Genomic DNA, 17193 nt, shown 5'->3' with positions numbered 1-17193 from the left:
CCCAAGTCTTAACAAGCGAGGCGGTGCCAACACCACAGATACCTTTATTGCTTGCTCCTCGCCCTCACCTCCCAAGCCCGTCTTCCCACTGTCCCATGCTCTACTACCCGAAAACTCAAACTCCCGGCATGCCACGCGGGGGAAGGAACTACAACTCCCAGAGAGCCCTGAGCTCAGGCGGGCTCCAGGGAGCAGAAGCCGAAGAATTTTCAAGGGTCGCGCGCTCGTTGGTTATTGGTCCTCAAGGAGGCGTGGCCACGGGAGGGCCGTGGCGGTGATTGGCCGGCAGTTCCTGCTGCTCAAGATCCCAGAGGAGGCGGCGGAGCCTGCGCAGTTCGCGGTGCAGGGCGTCGTCCGTCACGGGACCCGTGAGGCGCAGGCGCGAGCTGCCCAAGGGCAGGATGAGGGGCGGATGGGAAGAGAAGCTCTCGAAGATGTCCCCTAGGAGACAGAAGAAGACGGCGTCAAATTCTGAAAATGGGCGTGAGGCAGCAGTGTTAGGGAGAGGCTGCGTCACGCCCGAGGGAAGGACAGACTTCAACCAGCAATTCCCGGAGCGGGACCCACTCAAACACGAGTCTTGGGAGTTCCCCAAGCATCATGGGAGTTGTAGTTCAGACAAAGAAAGAGAGGCCACCGCTGCCTGGGAAACGGGCGAGGTAGTTGGGTTCTTGAGTCTGAGGAAGGAAGGTCTGGGAACTTAGTTTTACGGATTCCTTCGTGGAGGGGCCTGGAACCCGAGCCCCTGGGTGAGAAGGGTAGGTTGTCGGGGGAAGGGGCTGGGGGCCTGAACCTTGGGGGGGCCGGGGGGGGGGGAGAGGAGGAGCTGGGGCTTGAAATCCCGTATCCTGGCAGAGGAGGGAGTTGGGGCCCATCACTTATTGGGTCTCCAGGGAGGAAAGGGTTAAGGGTCCAGAATCCTGGGTCAGAAGGAGGAAGGGGCTATGGATTCCTAGGTCCTGAGGCCAGAAAACAGCTGACAGCCCCCGTGCCTCTGTCCCCACCGTGCCTCACCTGTGTCCACAGCGTCTCGCTCTGCAGGGGGAGGGTCCCAGGCAGGTGGTGGCCCACGGCCAGGACCCAGCTGGTAGTGGCTGAGCAGATGGTGAAGCTGAGCAGGGGTCAGCGTGGGGTGGTCAGTTCGTAGGCTGCTCCAAGAAGCCTGGTGGGAAGATGAGGTGAGAAGTCGGTGGTCGTTATGGGACAGCTGCGAAAGCCTGAATGGAAGGCCCCCCCAGAGGGTACCGATGTAGGGGGTCGGCCGTGGTGTCTGTGCAGCCAGATTGTGACTGCAAAGCCAGGCTGTCACCAAAGTGATGGTGACAAAGGGGATGCTCTCGGCTTTAAAAAAAAAAAAAAAAAGTGATTTGTTTGGCGCCTGGGTGGCTCAGTTGGTTAAGCTTCCGACTTCGGCTCAGGTCATGATCTCACAGTTTGTGAGTTCGAGCCCCGCGTCGGGCTCTGTGCAGACATAAATGTAAAAATTTTTAAATAATAAAATTAAAAATAAAGTTTGGATCTACTGAACTGAGATGACAACCAAGTCATCCTTGCGGTGGACCCAGATTGCCTGGGTTCAAAAATCCCGGCTTGACTACTCATTACCTCTGGCAAGTCCCTGTGCCTCAGGTTCTTCATCCGTAAATTGGGGGTGGAGGGATTAGGCACCACCTAATAGGGTTGTTCTGAGGTTTCAATATGGCAAGATCGTAAAATACTTAGAACACGGCCGGGTGCTTATTAAACGCTCTGTAAAAGTCTGAGAAATAGCAACAAAAGAAATCAAGGAACTTATCCTGCCCGAATCTCAGTTTCCTTGTCTGTAACAAATGGTCAATGAATAACCTATTTCATGAGCCTTAATCAGCACTCAATGAGCAGTGCTTGACAGTGTTTGGTATCTAGTTTACGTTCAATGAATGTTTTTTTTTTTTTATTTTAAATTTTTTTTTCAACGTTATTTATTTTTGGGACAGAGACAGAGCATGAACGGGCGAGGGGCAGAGAGAGAGGGAGACACAGAATCGGAAACAGGCTCCAGGCTCTGAGCCATCAGCCCAGAGCCCGACGCGGGGCTCGAACTCATGGACCGCGAGATCGTGACCTGGCTGAAGTCGGACGCTTAACCGACTGCGCCACCCAGGCGCCCCGTTCAATGAATGTTTTGACTGTCGCATTCCTTGGAACCAGCATGACTGAGGGAGGGGGCCTTGGAAACTATGATTCGGAAGTCCCACTGCGATTCAGGTGCACTTTGGACGCTTGGAGCTGGCTTCTAACTGCCAGTGCATCACCCACGGTGTCTGCGCTGGGACTGGGGATAACGTGAGGGCCAAGGGGATGTCAAGGGTGGGCTGAATACAGAGGATGGATGGGGGGGGGGTTGGGGAGTCAGAGGTCAGGGATCGGGAATCACCTTGAGCAGGGAGGTGCGGGGCACACAGAGCAGGTTCACAGCTATGGAGAGTTTCCGGAAGAATTCAGTGGCAATGTCGCCCAGCCCGGCCCCCTGCAGCCAGTCCAAGACGAGGTCCAAGTTGGTCCGGATTTGGACAGCTCGGGACCATTGATAGAAAGGTCGGCCTTGACCTGTGGGGAAGGTTAGGAAGGGGAATGGGTGCGTGGACTCTGCCCTCCTGCCTCCCGGACCCTTCTTATTTTTCAGCTTGGGATCTGGAGCTTGCTCTCCAGACTCTCTAAAGATGAGGCCTGATCCTGTGGTATGTTCTGAACTGACTTGGGTCCCGATGGCTCCCGCCCCTTCCTCCCTGCCCCTTCCCCGATCTGACCCGCACCTCGTTCCATCAGCGAGTTGAGGAGGGACGCATTGGAGAAGAAGAACAAGTAACCGAAAGTCTGAGACACGAGGTCCGGATGCAGCTCACACTGGCTGGTCAGTTCCAGGGCTGCTTGGAACACGCCCAGGGTGGGTCTCAGCCCCGGAGGCATGGCCGCCAGCTCGGCGCCGGGCCCGGGAAGCTCTGCCCCAGCGGTAAAAGGGTTACTATCCAGGAGAGCAGGCAGCGTTGAATACAGAGTCTAAGAAGATACAGAGATGGAAACAAATGATTGGACTAAACCTTTCTGGAAGCTTCCGGGCGGCAGAGCTTCTGGGAATTAGAGCCCATTCTACCTTCAACACCCTAAAGGCCTCTGTGAGCAGATCCCTACTTTCCAGGTGGCTTTCCGGCATTCATCAGGCCTGGGACACCTCAAGCCTTGAAATTTTTTCAGTGTTTATTTCTTTTTGAGAGAGAGAAAGAGACGGAGCTCAAGTGGGGGAAGGGCAGAGAGAGAGGGGCCGACACGGAATCCGAAGCAGGCTCCGAGCTGTCGGCACAGAGCCCGTCGCGGGCCTCGAACTCAAGAACCACGAGATCGGGACCCGAGCTGAAGTCCGACGCTCAGCTGACTGAGCCACCCAGGCGCCCCAGGACTTGTATTTCTCAACACGGACAGCTCACGGAGGACAAAGGACGCTGCACAAAGAGGCCCCCTTCAGTCAGAGAATGATTTATCCAGAATTCCCAAAGGAAAGAAAAAGAATAGAGAGCCAGGAAGTGGGAGTAAAGTGGCAGTGAGCCAGTGGAAAGTGAGATCGGGCCAAGGACAGGAAATGAGGTCAGAGCCGAGGAAGAAACAAAGCCACACGTGGCAGGAATGTACAGGAAGCGAAGCCTTGGAGGAAAGGGCTTCACAAATCAAGGCTGCTTAAGGAACATCTTTACGTTGATCAGTCCCCAAAGATCCCCGTTCCGTTTACAGACAGGGACTCAGACCCACTCAGGTAAGCCTGAAACCCTGAGAATTCCAAGGAGCAATATCAAGGTCAAGGGTGGTTGGGGGCCTGGGGAAGAAAGCGGGTCCTCAGGACTAGCACTCCAGGGAGAAGGTCTGTGGCTTGGAAAAGGGAGCGAATTCGGAGCTATAGGAAATGAAGTCAGCAAACAGGAAGCGAAGCCTGATTACAGAGGACTTTTAGTTTAAATGACAGTGCCTGACACTATTTGATATCTATCTATCTATCTTCTCTCTATTTTACCAGTCGCTGAAGAGTGGACTTAGAAAACAGGAGCTTGAGGGGCACATGGGGGGCTCAGTCAGTTGAGCGTCCAACTTCAGCTCAGGTCATGATTTCACGGTTTGTGGGTTCGAGCCCCGTACTGGGCTTTGTGCCGACAGCCTGCTTCGGATTCTGTGTCTCCCTCTCTCTCTGGCCATCCCCCACTGGCGCTCTGTGTGTGTCTCTCTCTCTCAAAAATAAAAACATTTAAAAAAAGAAAAAGAAAACAGGAGCTTGAGAAAGTGATAAGGGTGATACGACCAGGTAGTAAAGTTCACTTGTCAAGAGGGGACAGATGCAGAGACAGGAGAAGAAGCCAGAAAGGCGGGAAGTGATGTAGGCTCCAACAGGAAGGGGTGTCAGGACAGCAAAGCCCTGGGGTGAGCAGGAAGTGATGTCAGAGAAGCGGGAAATCTCACAACGTCAACTAGGAAGTGACGTCAGAGCAACACGATGTCATGCAAACAGGAAGTGATGTTATGTCAAACAGGCAGCAGGGGACAAGACCAACCTTGGTGAGGTAGTAGACAGACTGCTGGAAGGTACACATGATGACCTCATCCAGGAGGGCCATGGCCTCATCACATAATTCCAAGTCATTGCAGAGCTGTGGGTCTGAGGACAGACCTGGGGGTAAGAGAGAACCAGAGGCTGACAGGCAGGAGCCCAAGTCCCCAAGTAGAGGGAATGACAGGGATCCCGGACAGGCCTGAGCTTGGGTCAGAGCTCACCCTCCTGGTCGGCCTCCTTCTCCATTTCCAGCACCTTCTCCTGTACAAAACTCAGCAGCTCCGTGGTGTTGGCCATCCACAGCATGAGTGGCCGCAGCTCTACGGACACAGCCTCGGGAGTCAAGGGCACCTCGGGGACTCCCTCAGGGTGGCTGGAGAAGGAGAAAAGGACCCGTTAACGGGACAGCCCATTATAGTCATGGGGGTGGGGCGATCTCTGCCCAACCCCCACCATAGTGTCCAAACCCCGAGCTCTGGATCTAATTGAGGACAGAGGCCAATTCCCATTTCACAGCTGGAAAAGTTGGGGGCCAAGGAAGAGCCTGCCTGCAGAGCCCCACCCCTGCATCCCTCTATAACCCTTCTTCCCAGAATTTCTCTTACTTCTCTGGCTGGCGGTCTCCGATTTCCTTGATCTTTTCCTATAGAACAGTAAGCTCAGAATCAAGGCGCGTGGAATTGAGGGAAAGAGACGTATGAGTTAATACCCTGGTATTTCTGGAAGCATCTTTTTGACACAGCCTCTCCACGCTCAAATGGACCCTAACCCCCCAGGTTTCAGAATGGTTTCACCTCTCTGTACGTTTTTTTTTTTTTTTCTTTTTTAATGTTTATTTATTTTTGAGAGAGAGAGAGTGTGTACGTGTGAGTGGGGGAGGGGAAGGGAGAGAGGAAGACACAGAATCTGAAGCCGGCTCCGGGCTCCCAGCTGTCAGCACAGAGCTGGATGTGGGGCTTGAACTCAGGAACTGTGAGTCAGTTCCTTAACGGGACTCAGTCACTTGACCGACTGAGCCACCCCGGCGTCCGTCCCTCACCTCTCCATACCTTTTAAAACACAAAGCCCTAGGGGCGCCTGGGTGATTCAGTTGGTTGAGCCTCGGACTTCAGCTCAGGTTGCGATCTCACAGTTCCTGAGTTCAAGCCCCACACCCGGCTCTGCGCGGGCAGTGCAGGGCCTGCTTGGGATTCTCTCTCTCTCTCCCCCCCTCCCCCACTTTTGCGCCCGTGCGCGCGCTCTCTCTCAAAAGAAATAGAATAAACTTACAAAAAGAAAATAAAATACAAAGCCCTATAATTGCAGGCGGTCTACCTCCCTCAGGCCCACTTCTGCTTGAATAGAAGTTTCTTCTTACAGCCCAGGCCCTTCCTCAACCTTCGCTCTGAGAAGCCCTAGCTCCATTGGATGGCGACTTTAACCTCCCCCCCCCCCCCCCCCAAATCCAGAAATCTGGATGATTTCTCCCAGGTACTTCCATCTGTAGGTCCGATGGATTTGTCCTCCCTCGCCTCCAAGCACGGTCTTGCCCACTACTGCTCAAAGCTTCGGGCCCAACGGGCTGCCCGCCTCACCTCCCACAACGGTCTCTCCTGACTTCTCATCCCAGGAGCTCTCTTCCCCCGGCTCCCAGAATCGTTTCTCCCATTATCCCAGAGCCGCAAAGGTGGCTCTTCGCTGCCGTCTCTTCCGGCACCGCGGATGAATCTCCCACTCCCAGCACCCCGCGAGATCCCTTACTGGAGAGCCCAGGCCCCTCCTAAGCATCGGGGGAGAGGCGGCTTCATCCTGCTCGACTTCCAAACGGGCGGCGGGGGGCGGCGAGAGGCTGGGGGAAGCCCACGGGGAGCGGACGGGGCTGGACGGCGGTTGGAGGCACTCACCCAGACAGCCTCCTTGATGAGCCGGGCCAGACGGCCCAGCAGGCGCGGCAGGTGGCCCAGCTCCAGTCCCCGGGCTGAATGCTGGACGCACAGCGCCAGCAGCGTGGCCGGCCCCAGCGGTGGTAGGTCCCCGGCGCCGGCCGCTGCTGCGCGCACGATCTCACCCAGGAGCGCCTCTTCCTCGCGGGGCCGGAAGCGCAGCACCGGCTCGCGGCCATCCAGGTAGGCCGCCAGCGCCTCGCCGCGCTCCTGCAGGCCCCGGCCGCACAGGCGGCAGGAGAAGGCCCAGCCGGGGCCTGGCGGGGAGGCCCCCGGACGGATGGGCAGCCACGGCGGCCGCGCGGGCCCCGAGCCCCCGGCGCGGGGGTCCTTGTACATGAAGAGGAAGTGCTCGCCCAGCCCCAGCAGGTCGCCAGGGTGCAGCTCGGCCTCGCGCAGCAGGAGGCACCCGTTGTGCGTGACCGGGGCACCCCGGGCCGGGCGCACCATGGCCGGGGGCTCAGGGCCCGCACGCACCGTACAGTGCCGCGGCAGGATGTCGGGGGCATTGAGAAAGGTGTCCACATACGGGGCCGGGGACCCACCACGGGCCGAGGAGTTCCCGCCCCGGCCGAAGACATGCTGCTCCCGCGTCATCACATACACCACGAAGTCCTGGAGGGAAGGGAAGGTGAAGATACAGGAGAGACACAGCTCCGTGAGGAACGGATGTTTCCAAAGGGGACCCTTGGCCACAAAGGACTCTCCCATCCACCACCTCGCTTAGAATGAATGCTTTCAAGGAGATCTCCTGGGATCCCCAAAGCCTCAGCAATTGCTTCCCCTAACCATGAGTGGACTCTTCAGAGGCACTTCCTGTGATGGACTGGTCCAGAACACCCATCTGGAAGACTGGCTGCGTATAAGGAAACCCCTTTCTTGACATGAGTTCTGTGATTGCCCTCCCTGACATTATTGATGTTTTCCAGGAGACATTTCTCCAGGAGACGCCCCCCTCTTCTCACCTCTTCTGAATGGTCCCTTTCAAGGAAATCCATTCCCACAATGCACTCTCCCATGATATAGAGCCCAAAGAAGGGGTGCTTCCAAGAGCACCACACCCCCATGACTACAGTGGACGGCCCATTAACTTGCCCCTCAAAGAATGGAACTTTCCAAGGACATCTTTCTCCTCCGAACCCTCCCATTTCTCTACCCCTGGCCCCATTTGCCAGTCCTTCCACCACCATAATGGGGACTTCCAAAGACATTTCCCCTTCTAATAAGAGCTGCTCTGAATATTTCCAAGACACGGGACGGATATCTTTAAGGAGACTGCCCCTTTGAACAAAGGTTTCTTCCATTATCTCCACCCCATGAGTATACACTTCCAGGGAGACCCCCTTTCTACAAAGGACCCTTATTTACCCCCACCCCATGCTGAACTCACTTCCAAGGAGAAATAATACTACAATGGACTCACCTACTACCCCCACTCCCATGATAGAGGATTCCAAAGATACTCTTTCCATCAATGGATGCTTTCAGTATTCTCATCCCAACAAAGAACATCTCCATGGAGCTCTCCATACAGTGGCTCTTCTAGTAACCCCACTTATTAACAGATGTTTTCAAGGAGACCCTCTTCTTATAATGGAGTGTCCCATTTCATCCACCAAATGAAGAGGTGCATTCCAGAAGACCCCTTCCTAAATGACTCTCCCATCTCCATCCTACAAAAATGGAAGAGCTCAGTCTGGCCCCCTTCCTAAAATAGACTCTCTGTTCTCTATTCACGTTGGGAGAATAGTCATCCTGATATCCCTAAATCCTGCCCTGAGCTCACGCATTACCTTTTCCTCATGGATGGACATTTCCAAAGAGACCCCTTCCTACAATGGACTTGTTCCTCTGTCTCTAGAAAATGGACCTTTCCAGTATGACCACCTTCCCGAAGGTAAAATCTCCTGTTATCTATCCCTGTTTGAAGCAATGGAATGGTCCGAAATACATGCAACCCTTTTCTAAAATTACTTAACCCCAGAAGGGATTCCACAGTGCCCACAATGAACTCCCGGGTTATAGCCACTCATGAATAGATGAGTGCAAATAAATTCCCCCCTAAGAGATTCACCTCTGATTCCTCTTCCCCAGGAAGGAATACTTCCATAGAAGCCTCTTTCTTAGAAAGGAATTTCTCATGAACCCCATTCAAAAGAATGGATGCTCCCAATGTTCCCCCTCTTCCCAAAACAGGCTCTCCTATCCTCCAACCTTGCCTGCAAACCCCTCCCTGTAAGGAACTTGCCCCAGTAAGGAGGAATGAATTCTTCCACGCAAGCCCTTCTCTCAATAGTCTTAACCTCTCACTCATACACACCCACACACAGGCCACCGAACCCAACTGGATCACTCTCTGACAGCACAAATGGGACTATTTGCTGAGCTCCACTACCTTCTAGAGTGGGCTTTCCCATTGATTCCCAGCAGTACCTGTGGAACTTGGCTGTACTGCTGTTACTCAAAGTTGGGCAACTCCACAAACATGGCTCCCCCAATCATCGCGCGCGCGCGCGCGCACACACACACACACACACACACACACAAATGAGTCTTTCCAAGAGTACATTACGTTTCTATTAATGAAACAATTTCCCACTAACCCACGAATCATTTTCTACAATCTGCTAATCCTTTCTCCCTCTCTGCTGCCTAACACTCAAGCAAAGTTCTATTGTCACCCAAATATAGAAAACAGAAGCATCCGTACCACCTACGCCCCCTAACAAGAGTCAAATCATACCAGTGTAAACCAGCACCTTTAAAAAGCGGGTTGGTCCGCTCCTTCCAAGAAAATAGACGCTTACCCAGAACAAGATCCCATACATCAATGAACTTATCTTCCTCCCAAACAAGATAGACACTTCAATTACTCCTCATCAAGAAATAGACGCTTACAAGGAGATCCCTTTTCTACGATAGGCTCTCACATTCCCCCTTGACAGACAAAGGCAGTGTTTTCCCCCAGCATTGCATGAAATGAACCATTCCCCACTTGTTCTTCCAGCAAAATCTTTCTCAGCCACCAACCTCCACGACTTTCACCTCTTCCCCCCCATCCCCTGTCTCCCACAATGACCTCTCCTACCCTGGAACCCTACCTTGCTGGGCCCACGCCTTCCCGCAAACCTGAGACTACCGCGACCCAGGGGATTCTGGGAGTTGTAATTTTGTCGCCCTGCAGACGAAGGAAGGTCGAAGGAAGGCCGGAGCATAGTTCTCTCCGGGGTAGGAGGGGCTGCCTTACCTGAGCGTCCTGGTAGCCCTGGAGCAGCAGGAAGTAGGGACGGTTGCTGGGAGCCTGAATGAGGCACTGGGTCAACTGATCGAAGTCGCCAGGGTCAGCAGGTCCGATTTGGGTGTCGGCTGCCCCTGGGGCCATGCTAAGTGCCTGCTGCCTGCGCTCCTGCTGCCGCCGCCGGCGACCCTGCAGGCTGAGCTCCGACACGCTGCGCCGCAGGGACAGGTTTTCCGAGCGCTCTTTGCCCCCGGACCCAGCGGGGGGCCCTGACCCGGACCCCGGGCCCGGACTGGCCAGGGCCGCCCCTCCGGACGCCGCCCGGGAGCGATTCTTCTGCGGCCGCCACGAGGGGGCACCCGTGCCTGCGGAGAGACCGAGAGGGATGAGGCAAGAGACTCCAAAGAGCCCGAGACAGGCTCGCAGAGCCGAGATGATAAAGAGACAAAAAATTGACCACAGAGAGGTGAGGCTGCTTCCCACATTTAGTTTTCTGTATATGCCGTTCCCTGTGCCCGGCACATCTCACTAGGCCGCGAAATCTAGGAGGGTGGGAAACTCATCTGTCTTGTGCTCACTGTATTCCCCCAGGGCCCTAAATAATGTGTGGCCCACAGTAGGCGCTCAACCAATGCTTTTTTGGGGGGGAGGGGGGGGAAGACAGTGATGGTTGTAATTGCCATTCTTTATTAGGCGACCACTATGTGCCAAGCCCTGTGCTAAAACCCTTTTATACATTTTCCGATTTCATCTCCCCCTAGGGTTTTGCAGAGCGGAACCGACAAAGAACGGATCGGAATCCAAGCCAGAGTTCAGAGCTCAGGAGGTTGACGGCTACACCACTCTGTCTCCCCGATGGGAGGCTCAGAAACAGAAAAGCGTTAGAAGGTTGTGAGCAGCCCCTTAGAGCCAGGCTCCATCCCTGCCGGGCCCTGCTCTGAACTTACTATTTCACCAAGGGGACCACCTCCTGTTCCAGGAACGTTTCCTCAAAGGCCAGGCCAGCATGTAAGCCCTTGATGGTGTTACGTCTTCATTTCCCATGCGCACCCTCAAATCGCCCACCCACAGTCTGCAGCCAACCCAGCCTAGATCCACCTGCTCCAAGGTCAGATCCTCTGAAGCTTCGATCTGTTTTTTTAATTATTCTTAAGAGAGGGAGAGCATGAGCATGAGCAGGGGAAGGGCAGAGAGAAGGAGACACAGAATCTATAGCAGGCTCCAGGCTCCCAGCTGTTAGGACAGAGCCCGACGCCGGGCTCGAGCTCACGGACCGAGCGACCATGATCCGATCCGAAGTCGGAGGCTTAACCCACTGAGCCACTCAGGCGCTCCTAAAGCGTGGATCATTTTCGGCCCCAAACAAGCCCACCATTTCACTCTCCAGGCTCCTCCCCCTTAGAGGCTTAATCTGACTCTCGCGAGAGGCCTTCTAGCCACGCGGACGACCACCACCGCTCAACACCTCTGGCTCTGGGTTACCCTCTTCAGCAGGACCCCCCCACCCCATCACAAGCCCCGCCCATCCACTCTGGCAATAACCCCGGTCTAGCCCCAGCCCCGCCCCCGACCTGACCCGGGGCTTTAGGCTCCTCCCATTCACACCCCCCCCTCGCTTTCTCCCGGGGGCCCCGCCTCCAGCCTACCCCTGGTCTCTCCAGCCCCCACAGATCCCGACCCCCTGAGCCCCCGGCCCCAAGCCCCGCCCAGCCTCCCCGCTGGCCCCGCCTCCAGGACAGGCCCCGCCCCGCCCCCGCAGTCGGGCCCCCGCCGGCTCACCGTCGCTGTCCGCCGCCCCGAAGGCCTCCTGCTCCAGGCGGCGCGCCTCCTCGCGGCCGCGCAGCTCGAAACGGCGCGCCCAGCCGGGCCGCGCTCGCCACAGCTCCTGCACCAGCAGCGGTCGCTCCGAGTCGCCCAGCACGCGCAGGTGCTCCGCCCGCCACTCGCAGCTGCCCACGCCGCCCGCCGCGGGCCGGCCCAGCGCGTCGCACAGCGCGAAGGCGTCCACGCAGCTGCTCTCGCCTGGGCTGCCGCCGGGGCTCCCCGCCAGCCCGTAGCGCTCCAGCGCCTCGGCCACCAGCTCGCGTGCCGTGGAGCGCGCAGTGGCGAGCACGCTCTTGTAGTTGGCGCCCGACGCCAGCCCGGCGCCGAAGATCTTGAGGACCCCCGGGGGTGCCGTGGCGCGGGCGGCCAGCGGGGGCTCGGGGGCCACGCCCGCGGCCAGCTCAGGCAGCTTCTTCTCGCTGGCCCAGCGCTGAGCGCCCCCCGGAGTCCCGGCGCCTCCCGCGCCGCCGGACCCCGTGGCCCCGGTCCCCGAGCCCCGAAAGAGCTGGGAGATGCGCTTGGCGCGACTCCCGGAGGCTCCCCCGGCCGCCTTGACCGCGCCCACTCGCCGCAGCTCCACGTGCGGCGGCGGCGGGGGCAGCGGCTCGCTGCTGCGGCTCCCCGTGTCCGAGGAAGAAGACCTGGGAACCCGCCAGGGGAGCGGAGAGGCGGCAAAGAGACCGAGAGAGACAGGCCAGGATGGAGGCCGATGGCAGAAGACGAAGGAAGGAGGTGGGCAAAGACCCAGACGGAGGGATCAGAGACCCGGAGAGTGACAGAGAGACCCATTGAGAGGGGACACAGATCCAGACCGAAAGAGCAAAAGAAACCCAGGGAAAGAGAGGGACAGAGACACAGATAAAGAGGGAGACAGAGACCCACAGAAGGGGGAGAGACACGAGTGTACAGATATGGAGTTGGGCAGAGGCCAGAGTCAGAGAGAGAGAGAGAGAGAGAGAGAGAGAGAAATAAATGAAGGCGAGTGGCACCTAAGGAAGTTGCAAGAGGTAAGCAGGGAGGGGAGGAAGGAAGGGGAATCAAACCCTTGCCCCTGTATCCCCATCGCCTTGTCCATCCAGCGAGGGCCCCTATCCAGGCCCGGCTCTTCCCCGACCGGACTCTGAGAGCACTGTGGCCCACTGTCTGTCTCCTCCAGCCCGCCACCTCACTTGCCCATTCCGGAAAGGAACTGCAGTCAATGCTCGGGGGCCCCTGGCCTGACCCGGTGCAGAGACTGGATCAGAAACGAGGACAATTGGGAGGTAGGTGGAGGAGGGACAGGGGCCTGGAGGAGGTGGGCACTCACTTAACAGAGGCGGCGCTAGGCCAGCGGCGTCCCAGCTTGGCCAGCTGCTTCCTGGGAGAATTGATCCACAAGCCCACGGGGAGGTGGAGCTTCCCGAAGCGGGGGCTTCCGCCCTCTTTCCGTTCACCAGATAGCATGGCCCTAAGGACGGATGGGTAAGACCCCAACTCCTGAGGTCCCGAGTAGTGGGGTTTGGGATGGAGGGGCCTGGGGCTCAAACTCCCGAGTCTGGGTGCAGGAGAGGGATGGGAGGTAAGCTCCTGGGTGCTGGGATGGGAGATGGGTGGGGACTGGCCACTGGGTCTGAGGGAGGAGGGGTCTGCACTCCTGGCTCCCCGGTTCTTACCCTGCTTCAGGTCCCAACAGCACCCCGGGGCCCTGGCTCCGTTGGCCCTGGTTGCTTCCTGACCCCGCTGTTCCCGTTCAGCCTTTGCCTCTGCCCCGGCTCCCAGCACTGGGTGGGGGACAGGAAAAGGCGAGAGGAAACCCGGCAGGAAGAGCTGGGAGGGGGCGTCCTGTGAGGGGACCGGGCCTGGGGGAGGAGATCTGCGTAGGGCAGGCCCTTCTCTACTCCTTGATTCTGGAATTACATCTCAGCTAGTTGGGCACTGCCTTGACACAGGGAACTGACTTCCCAGTCTCTCCGAGGACAGGAGACCCGCCCCAGAGCTCTCCTCTCGGGAAGCCAAAACTGAGAATCTGACCGGAGAAAATGAATCCGATATTTAGGCAGCCAGATCAATCTTTATTTAAGCCTTGGTGCTGTGGCCTTTTTCTTCGTTCGGTACCTTGGGAAGCTGGGTCTGTGACACCTGGCTCTGTGATAGCTGGGTCTGTGACAGCCGACTTTGTGGACCCTGGTCCTCTGGGGCTGCTGCCTTGTCGGTACGGACCCAGGACTTGACCGAATCGATCAGGGTCCCAGACCTAAAGCAAAGTACGCTGGGGAAGGGTGGGGTGCAATCGTGTGAGCAGGTTAGGTCCTGAGTGAGGGACACCCCTCCCAGCCTCCCTGTATCTGATCCTTTTCTATGACCCAAGCTTCGCCGCCCTGGGTAAGCACGCCCCTCTTTTCTAAGCCCCTCCCCCTAACGCCCCCTCCTACCTTCGGACGTTGGAGACCCCGCCCCTCGCCCCAAGCCCTGCCTTCTCCCGGAGGCGGCTCACGAGGTGGCAAAGCCCAGGATCAGAAACACAAAGCCCCAGATCAGCATCTCGAACAGAAAGCCTCTCAGCGCGTCCTTGGGATTCAGACACTCTGACGGCTTGAGGGATCGAAACCGCTGAGACTGGGTCCCGGGCTTTGATTTCGGGATCTCCTCAATGACTCTTTTGGGCAACACTGACAGAGGAGAGAGAAGGAGCGGTGCTGGGAGGGCCGGTCGTGGCCCAGGCAAGCTCTGTCCACGCCACCCTTCCCCAGGACCCAGGCCTCCCAGGAGATAAGCAAGCCCCTCACTGCCTGAAGCCAGGCCACTGTGAGAGGTGGCCGCACCCTGGGCAGGAAGCCACCCCCCCTTGGCCTGAAACCACACCCCGACAGAAAGTTAGGCCCCCCAGGGCGCTCGCTGAAGCTGACTGCCCCCCAAACCCAGGACCCTGATTCCCACACTTCCGCCGACTCCCCAGCTCTGACCTGTGACTTTAAAATGGATGACCGTGGCTAGGAGGGATCTCACAGTGCCCAACTCACAGCGGTAGTCACCTGCATCCTCTGGCCCCACCAGTCGCTTGATCAGGGTGGGCCGTTTCCCCTCGGACACCAAGGTCTCAGAATTGCTCCCCCAAACCTAGACCCAAGCTCAAGGGGTCACAGAGGCCTGGGGAGTTCAGGGTTTGGGGCAGTACAGGTGTGAGAGCATCACAGGCTCTCAGTGGGGGAGATGGGAGTCCAGGGTCACTGGTAAGGGCATGGGGTCCCCGGGGATCCCTAGAAGTCAAACCTGGTGGGTCATGGGTCATGGGGATTGTGGCAACAAGCTTGTGGATGAGGGGGTCGGCGCTCACACAAGCCTTATGGACTTGGGGTTGAAGGGCCCACCCTGTAAAAGCTGTAATAGGTCAGGCCTTGAGATAATTTATGCCAGTCGAGCTCACAGTCCAGGATCAGGTCTTCCGTTTCATGGACGTTGATTTGGCGCACTGGGGACAGGATTTACGGTGGGACACTTCTTCGAGGGTTCCTGCCCTCCCGCCAGTGCCACCCACTTTGTCTAAGCCCCCCTTTCTGTCTCCACCCTCCGATCCAGTCCCCACCCTCTCTAGGCCACGTCTCTCCTCTGGCTCCGCCCCTCTTGCGCCAAACCCTGCGGCTGGCCCCAGCTCTCTCACCCCCACAATCTCTGGATTTTCGACAAGCGTGAAGCTGCTTTTTACAGTTACTGCACCAGATCAGAAGCTGCAGCATTGTACCTGAAGGGACAGGATCCAGGCTGTATTCGCCCTGAGAGGCGAGGCTAAAGGCAGGGCCAAGGTCTGGGGCGGAGTCGGGCACCTAATCCCTAGAGCTCAACCCAAGGGGCGGGGCTAGAAGGCTGTCCTCCCTGAAGAGGGGTGTAACTAGTCTCAGGAAAGAGCGCCCAGAGAAGGGGACCCGCTATCCAGGAAGTCCGCTGTGCAGAAGGACTACTGGGGACCAGGAACCTCTCAGACGTGGGGAAGGAAGAACCATCGAGACCCAAAGCCGGAGGAGAAAGGCTGGGTATTCACGGGGCAAGGATGAAGGATAGAAAACCAGTTCCCGTAATCTGGACTCACCACATTCGTTGGGACAGAAATCTGCCTCAGAAGGAAGAAAAAACAAAACAACAACAAAAAAGGATGATCAGATTCCTGTTAAAGGAGATGAGAGGGGGGAGAAGGAATAGGTTGCGTTTGGGCTCTGGGGATGGCGGGAAGAAGGACACGGATGTCTGGATCTCTGGGTCCCAGGGAGGACGCGGTGGGGAGAAGTGAGAGGCTGGACATAGAAAGCAGGGGCTGGGGACTTAGACCCTGGACCTGTTGGGGGAAGGGGCTGTGGTCCCTGACGGAACCCATCTTCCCTCACCCTTTCTTTGGAACCGAGCGACATAGCCCTGAAAGGCTGCCTTTTCCAGACTCAACATCCAGGAGAACTCGTTCACAAAAGTGTCATCTGGGAAGGAGCAGGGTGACATAGAGTGCTTCCCCCTCCTCCCACCCACCCCAGGAGGAGATGCAGGAAGTTTGCCTCCATCTGAAGAGGCTGGCGTTCCACCTTGGGGCCATCTCAGGGAGGGACAGTGACATTGAATGACCACTTAACAATGCGGGCCACTGAGCTAAGCGGCGCCTGGCGTGCAGACACTGCTAGGACCCACTTTAGAGGTGACAAACCAGGGAAATGCCTCTCTCAAGGCCACACAGCTAAGAGGTGGCCAGGCCTGAAGCTGAACCAAGGCAGGTGGGCTCCAGAGCCACTACCAGACCCGTCCTCACCAAAAAACATTTTTATACAAGATTCTGGAGCCCCTCCGGTGGCCCTTGTGTGGATTTACCTGCTACACCACTGTTTCTGATAAGTCTCACACTCCTCAGAAAACTTAAGACTGACGTTTCCATTGTGGCCTCATCTGGAGGGACACAGAGGATGGGGGAGAAGAGTTAGACCTCAGATTCCAAGTCTTAAGGTCTCATTGGCTCAGCTAGTGTCAAAAACTACAATATCCATGAGGCTACTGGGCAAGGCCAGGGCTGTAAATGGCTGGCACGCCCGTTGACTTCTGGGAGATGTAGTTTTTTTTGTTTTTTTTTTTTGTTTTTGTGTGTGTGTGGGTTTGTGTGTTTGTTTTTTTACAAAATTGCAGGGTAAGGACTAGGGAAACAGCGTATTCCTTTGCCCAGAGGAAGGCCTGGAATCGGCATCTCAGTCTTCTCCATTCACGAACCCAGCAGACTCTGCCTCCAGCCCTTGCGTCCCGTCCCTCCCCCGCCCCCAGCAATCCTAGCACCAGACCCCTGCTTTCCCTCCACCCTGGATTCCCTCTCTCTACCCTGCCCTCACCGATAACCCCCATAAAGGCATCCTCTAAATATGGCAGGTCCCGGAAATTCCTCACGGTTTCTCTTATCCTCTCCATCACTTGTCTGTGACGCTCGGGGGCGAGGTGGGTAGGCAGGTATTCCTTTTCCAAGGCGTCCAGCGCGGCCACGACCCTTGGATCACAAATGACACAGCTCCGGGCCCGAAGCAGGCAGCCGGCTAGCGCCGCCACCAGGAGGGCTACTTGGGGACCCATTGAGGCCGGAGGGCTCAGCCCCGCACAGAACCCCGGGGAGGGTCCTCCCAGCCCACTCGGAGGAGGTGATC

The 17193-nt window shown here is 57.1% G+C and overlaps 2 protein-coding genes across 3 annotated transcripts; both read right to left on the bottom strand.

Moving 5' to 3' along the window:
* Positions 1–24: 24 nt before the first annotated feature.
* Positions 25–13341, bottom strand: RASIP1 (Ras interacting protein 1). Of its 2 annotated transcripts, none has more exons than XM_043600364.1 (12): positions 13210–13341; positions 12864–13004; positions 11513–12198; positions 9743–10098; positions 6457–7110; positions 5179–5216; positions 4795–4946; positions 4575–4690; positions 2796–3039; positions 2417–2589; positions 1015–1162; positions 25–441 (listed from the first exon to the last, which is right to left on the bottom strand). In XM_043600364.1, exons 2-12 carry the CDS (start codon positions 12998–13000, stop codon positions 242–244), a joined length of 2904 nt encoding a protein of 967 aa, XP_043456299.1. In that variant the 5' UTR covers positions 13001–13004; positions 13210–13341; the 3' UTR covers positions 25–241. The 2 variants fall into 2 exon arrangements, with proteins under 2 accessions (XP_043456299.1, XP_043456300.1); XM_043600365.1 differs by having other exon boundaries at positions 4575–4678.
* A 246-nt stretch (positions 13342–13587) lies between these two features.
* Positions 13588–17193, bottom strand: LOC122494870 (izumo sperm-egg fusion protein 1-like). Its single transcript, XM_043600382.1, has 9 exons — positions 16888–17193; positions 16382–16456; positions 15913–15999; positions 15621–15641; positions 15195–15275; positions 14905–15005; positions 14500–14653; positions 14031–14205; positions 13588–13805 (listed from the first exon to the last, which is right to left on the bottom strand). Exons 1-9 carry the CDS (start codon positions 17120–17122, stop codon positions 13613–13615), a joined length of 1122 nt encoding a protein of 373 aa, XP_043456317.1. The 5' UTR covers positions 17123–17193; the 3' UTR covers positions 13588–13612.

The sequence above is a fragment of the Prionailurus bengalensis genome, chromosome E2 (assembly GCF_016509475.1).
Source record: "Prionailurus bengalensis isolate Pbe53 chromosome E2, Fcat_Pben_1.1_paternal_pri, whole genome shotgun sequence".
Taxonomy (NCBI): Eukaryota; Metazoa; Chordata; class Mammalia; order Carnivora; family Felidae; genus Prionailurus; species Prionailurus bengalensis.
Note: the sequence above shows the minus strand (reverse complement) of the source record. Positions and strands in the feature narration are given on the sequence as shown.

Excerpts from the sequence above, each read along its gene's own strand:
- RASIP1 (XM_043600364.1), bottom strand. The coding sequence starts at position 13,000 with ATGCTATCTGGTGAACGGAAAGAGGGCGGAAGCCCCCGCTTCGGGAAG. Across the intron at positions 12,199-12,863 it reads CCTAGCGCCGCCTCTGTTAA|GTCTTCTTCCTCGGACACGG; the intron begins GTGAGTGCCCAC and ends GCGGGTTCCCAG. Across the intron at positions 5,217-6,456 it reads TCATCAAGGAGGCTGTCTGG|GAAAAGATCAAGGAAATCGG; the intron begins GTGAGTGCCTCC and ends ACTGTTCTATAG.
- LOC122494870 (XM_043600382.1), bottom strand. The coding sequence starts at position 17,122 with ATGGGTCCCCAAGTAGCCCTCCTGGTGGCGGCGCTAGCCGGCTGCCTG. Across the intron at positions 15,642-15,912 it reads CGCTCGGTTCCAAAGAAAGG|ATTTCTGTCCCAACGAATGT; the intron begins GTGAGGGAAGAT and ends CTTCTGAGGCAG. Across the intron at positions 15,006-15,194 it reads AAAATCCAGAGATTGTGGGG|TGCGCCAAATCAACGTCCAT; the intron begins GTGAGAGAGCTG and ends TCCTGTCCCCAG.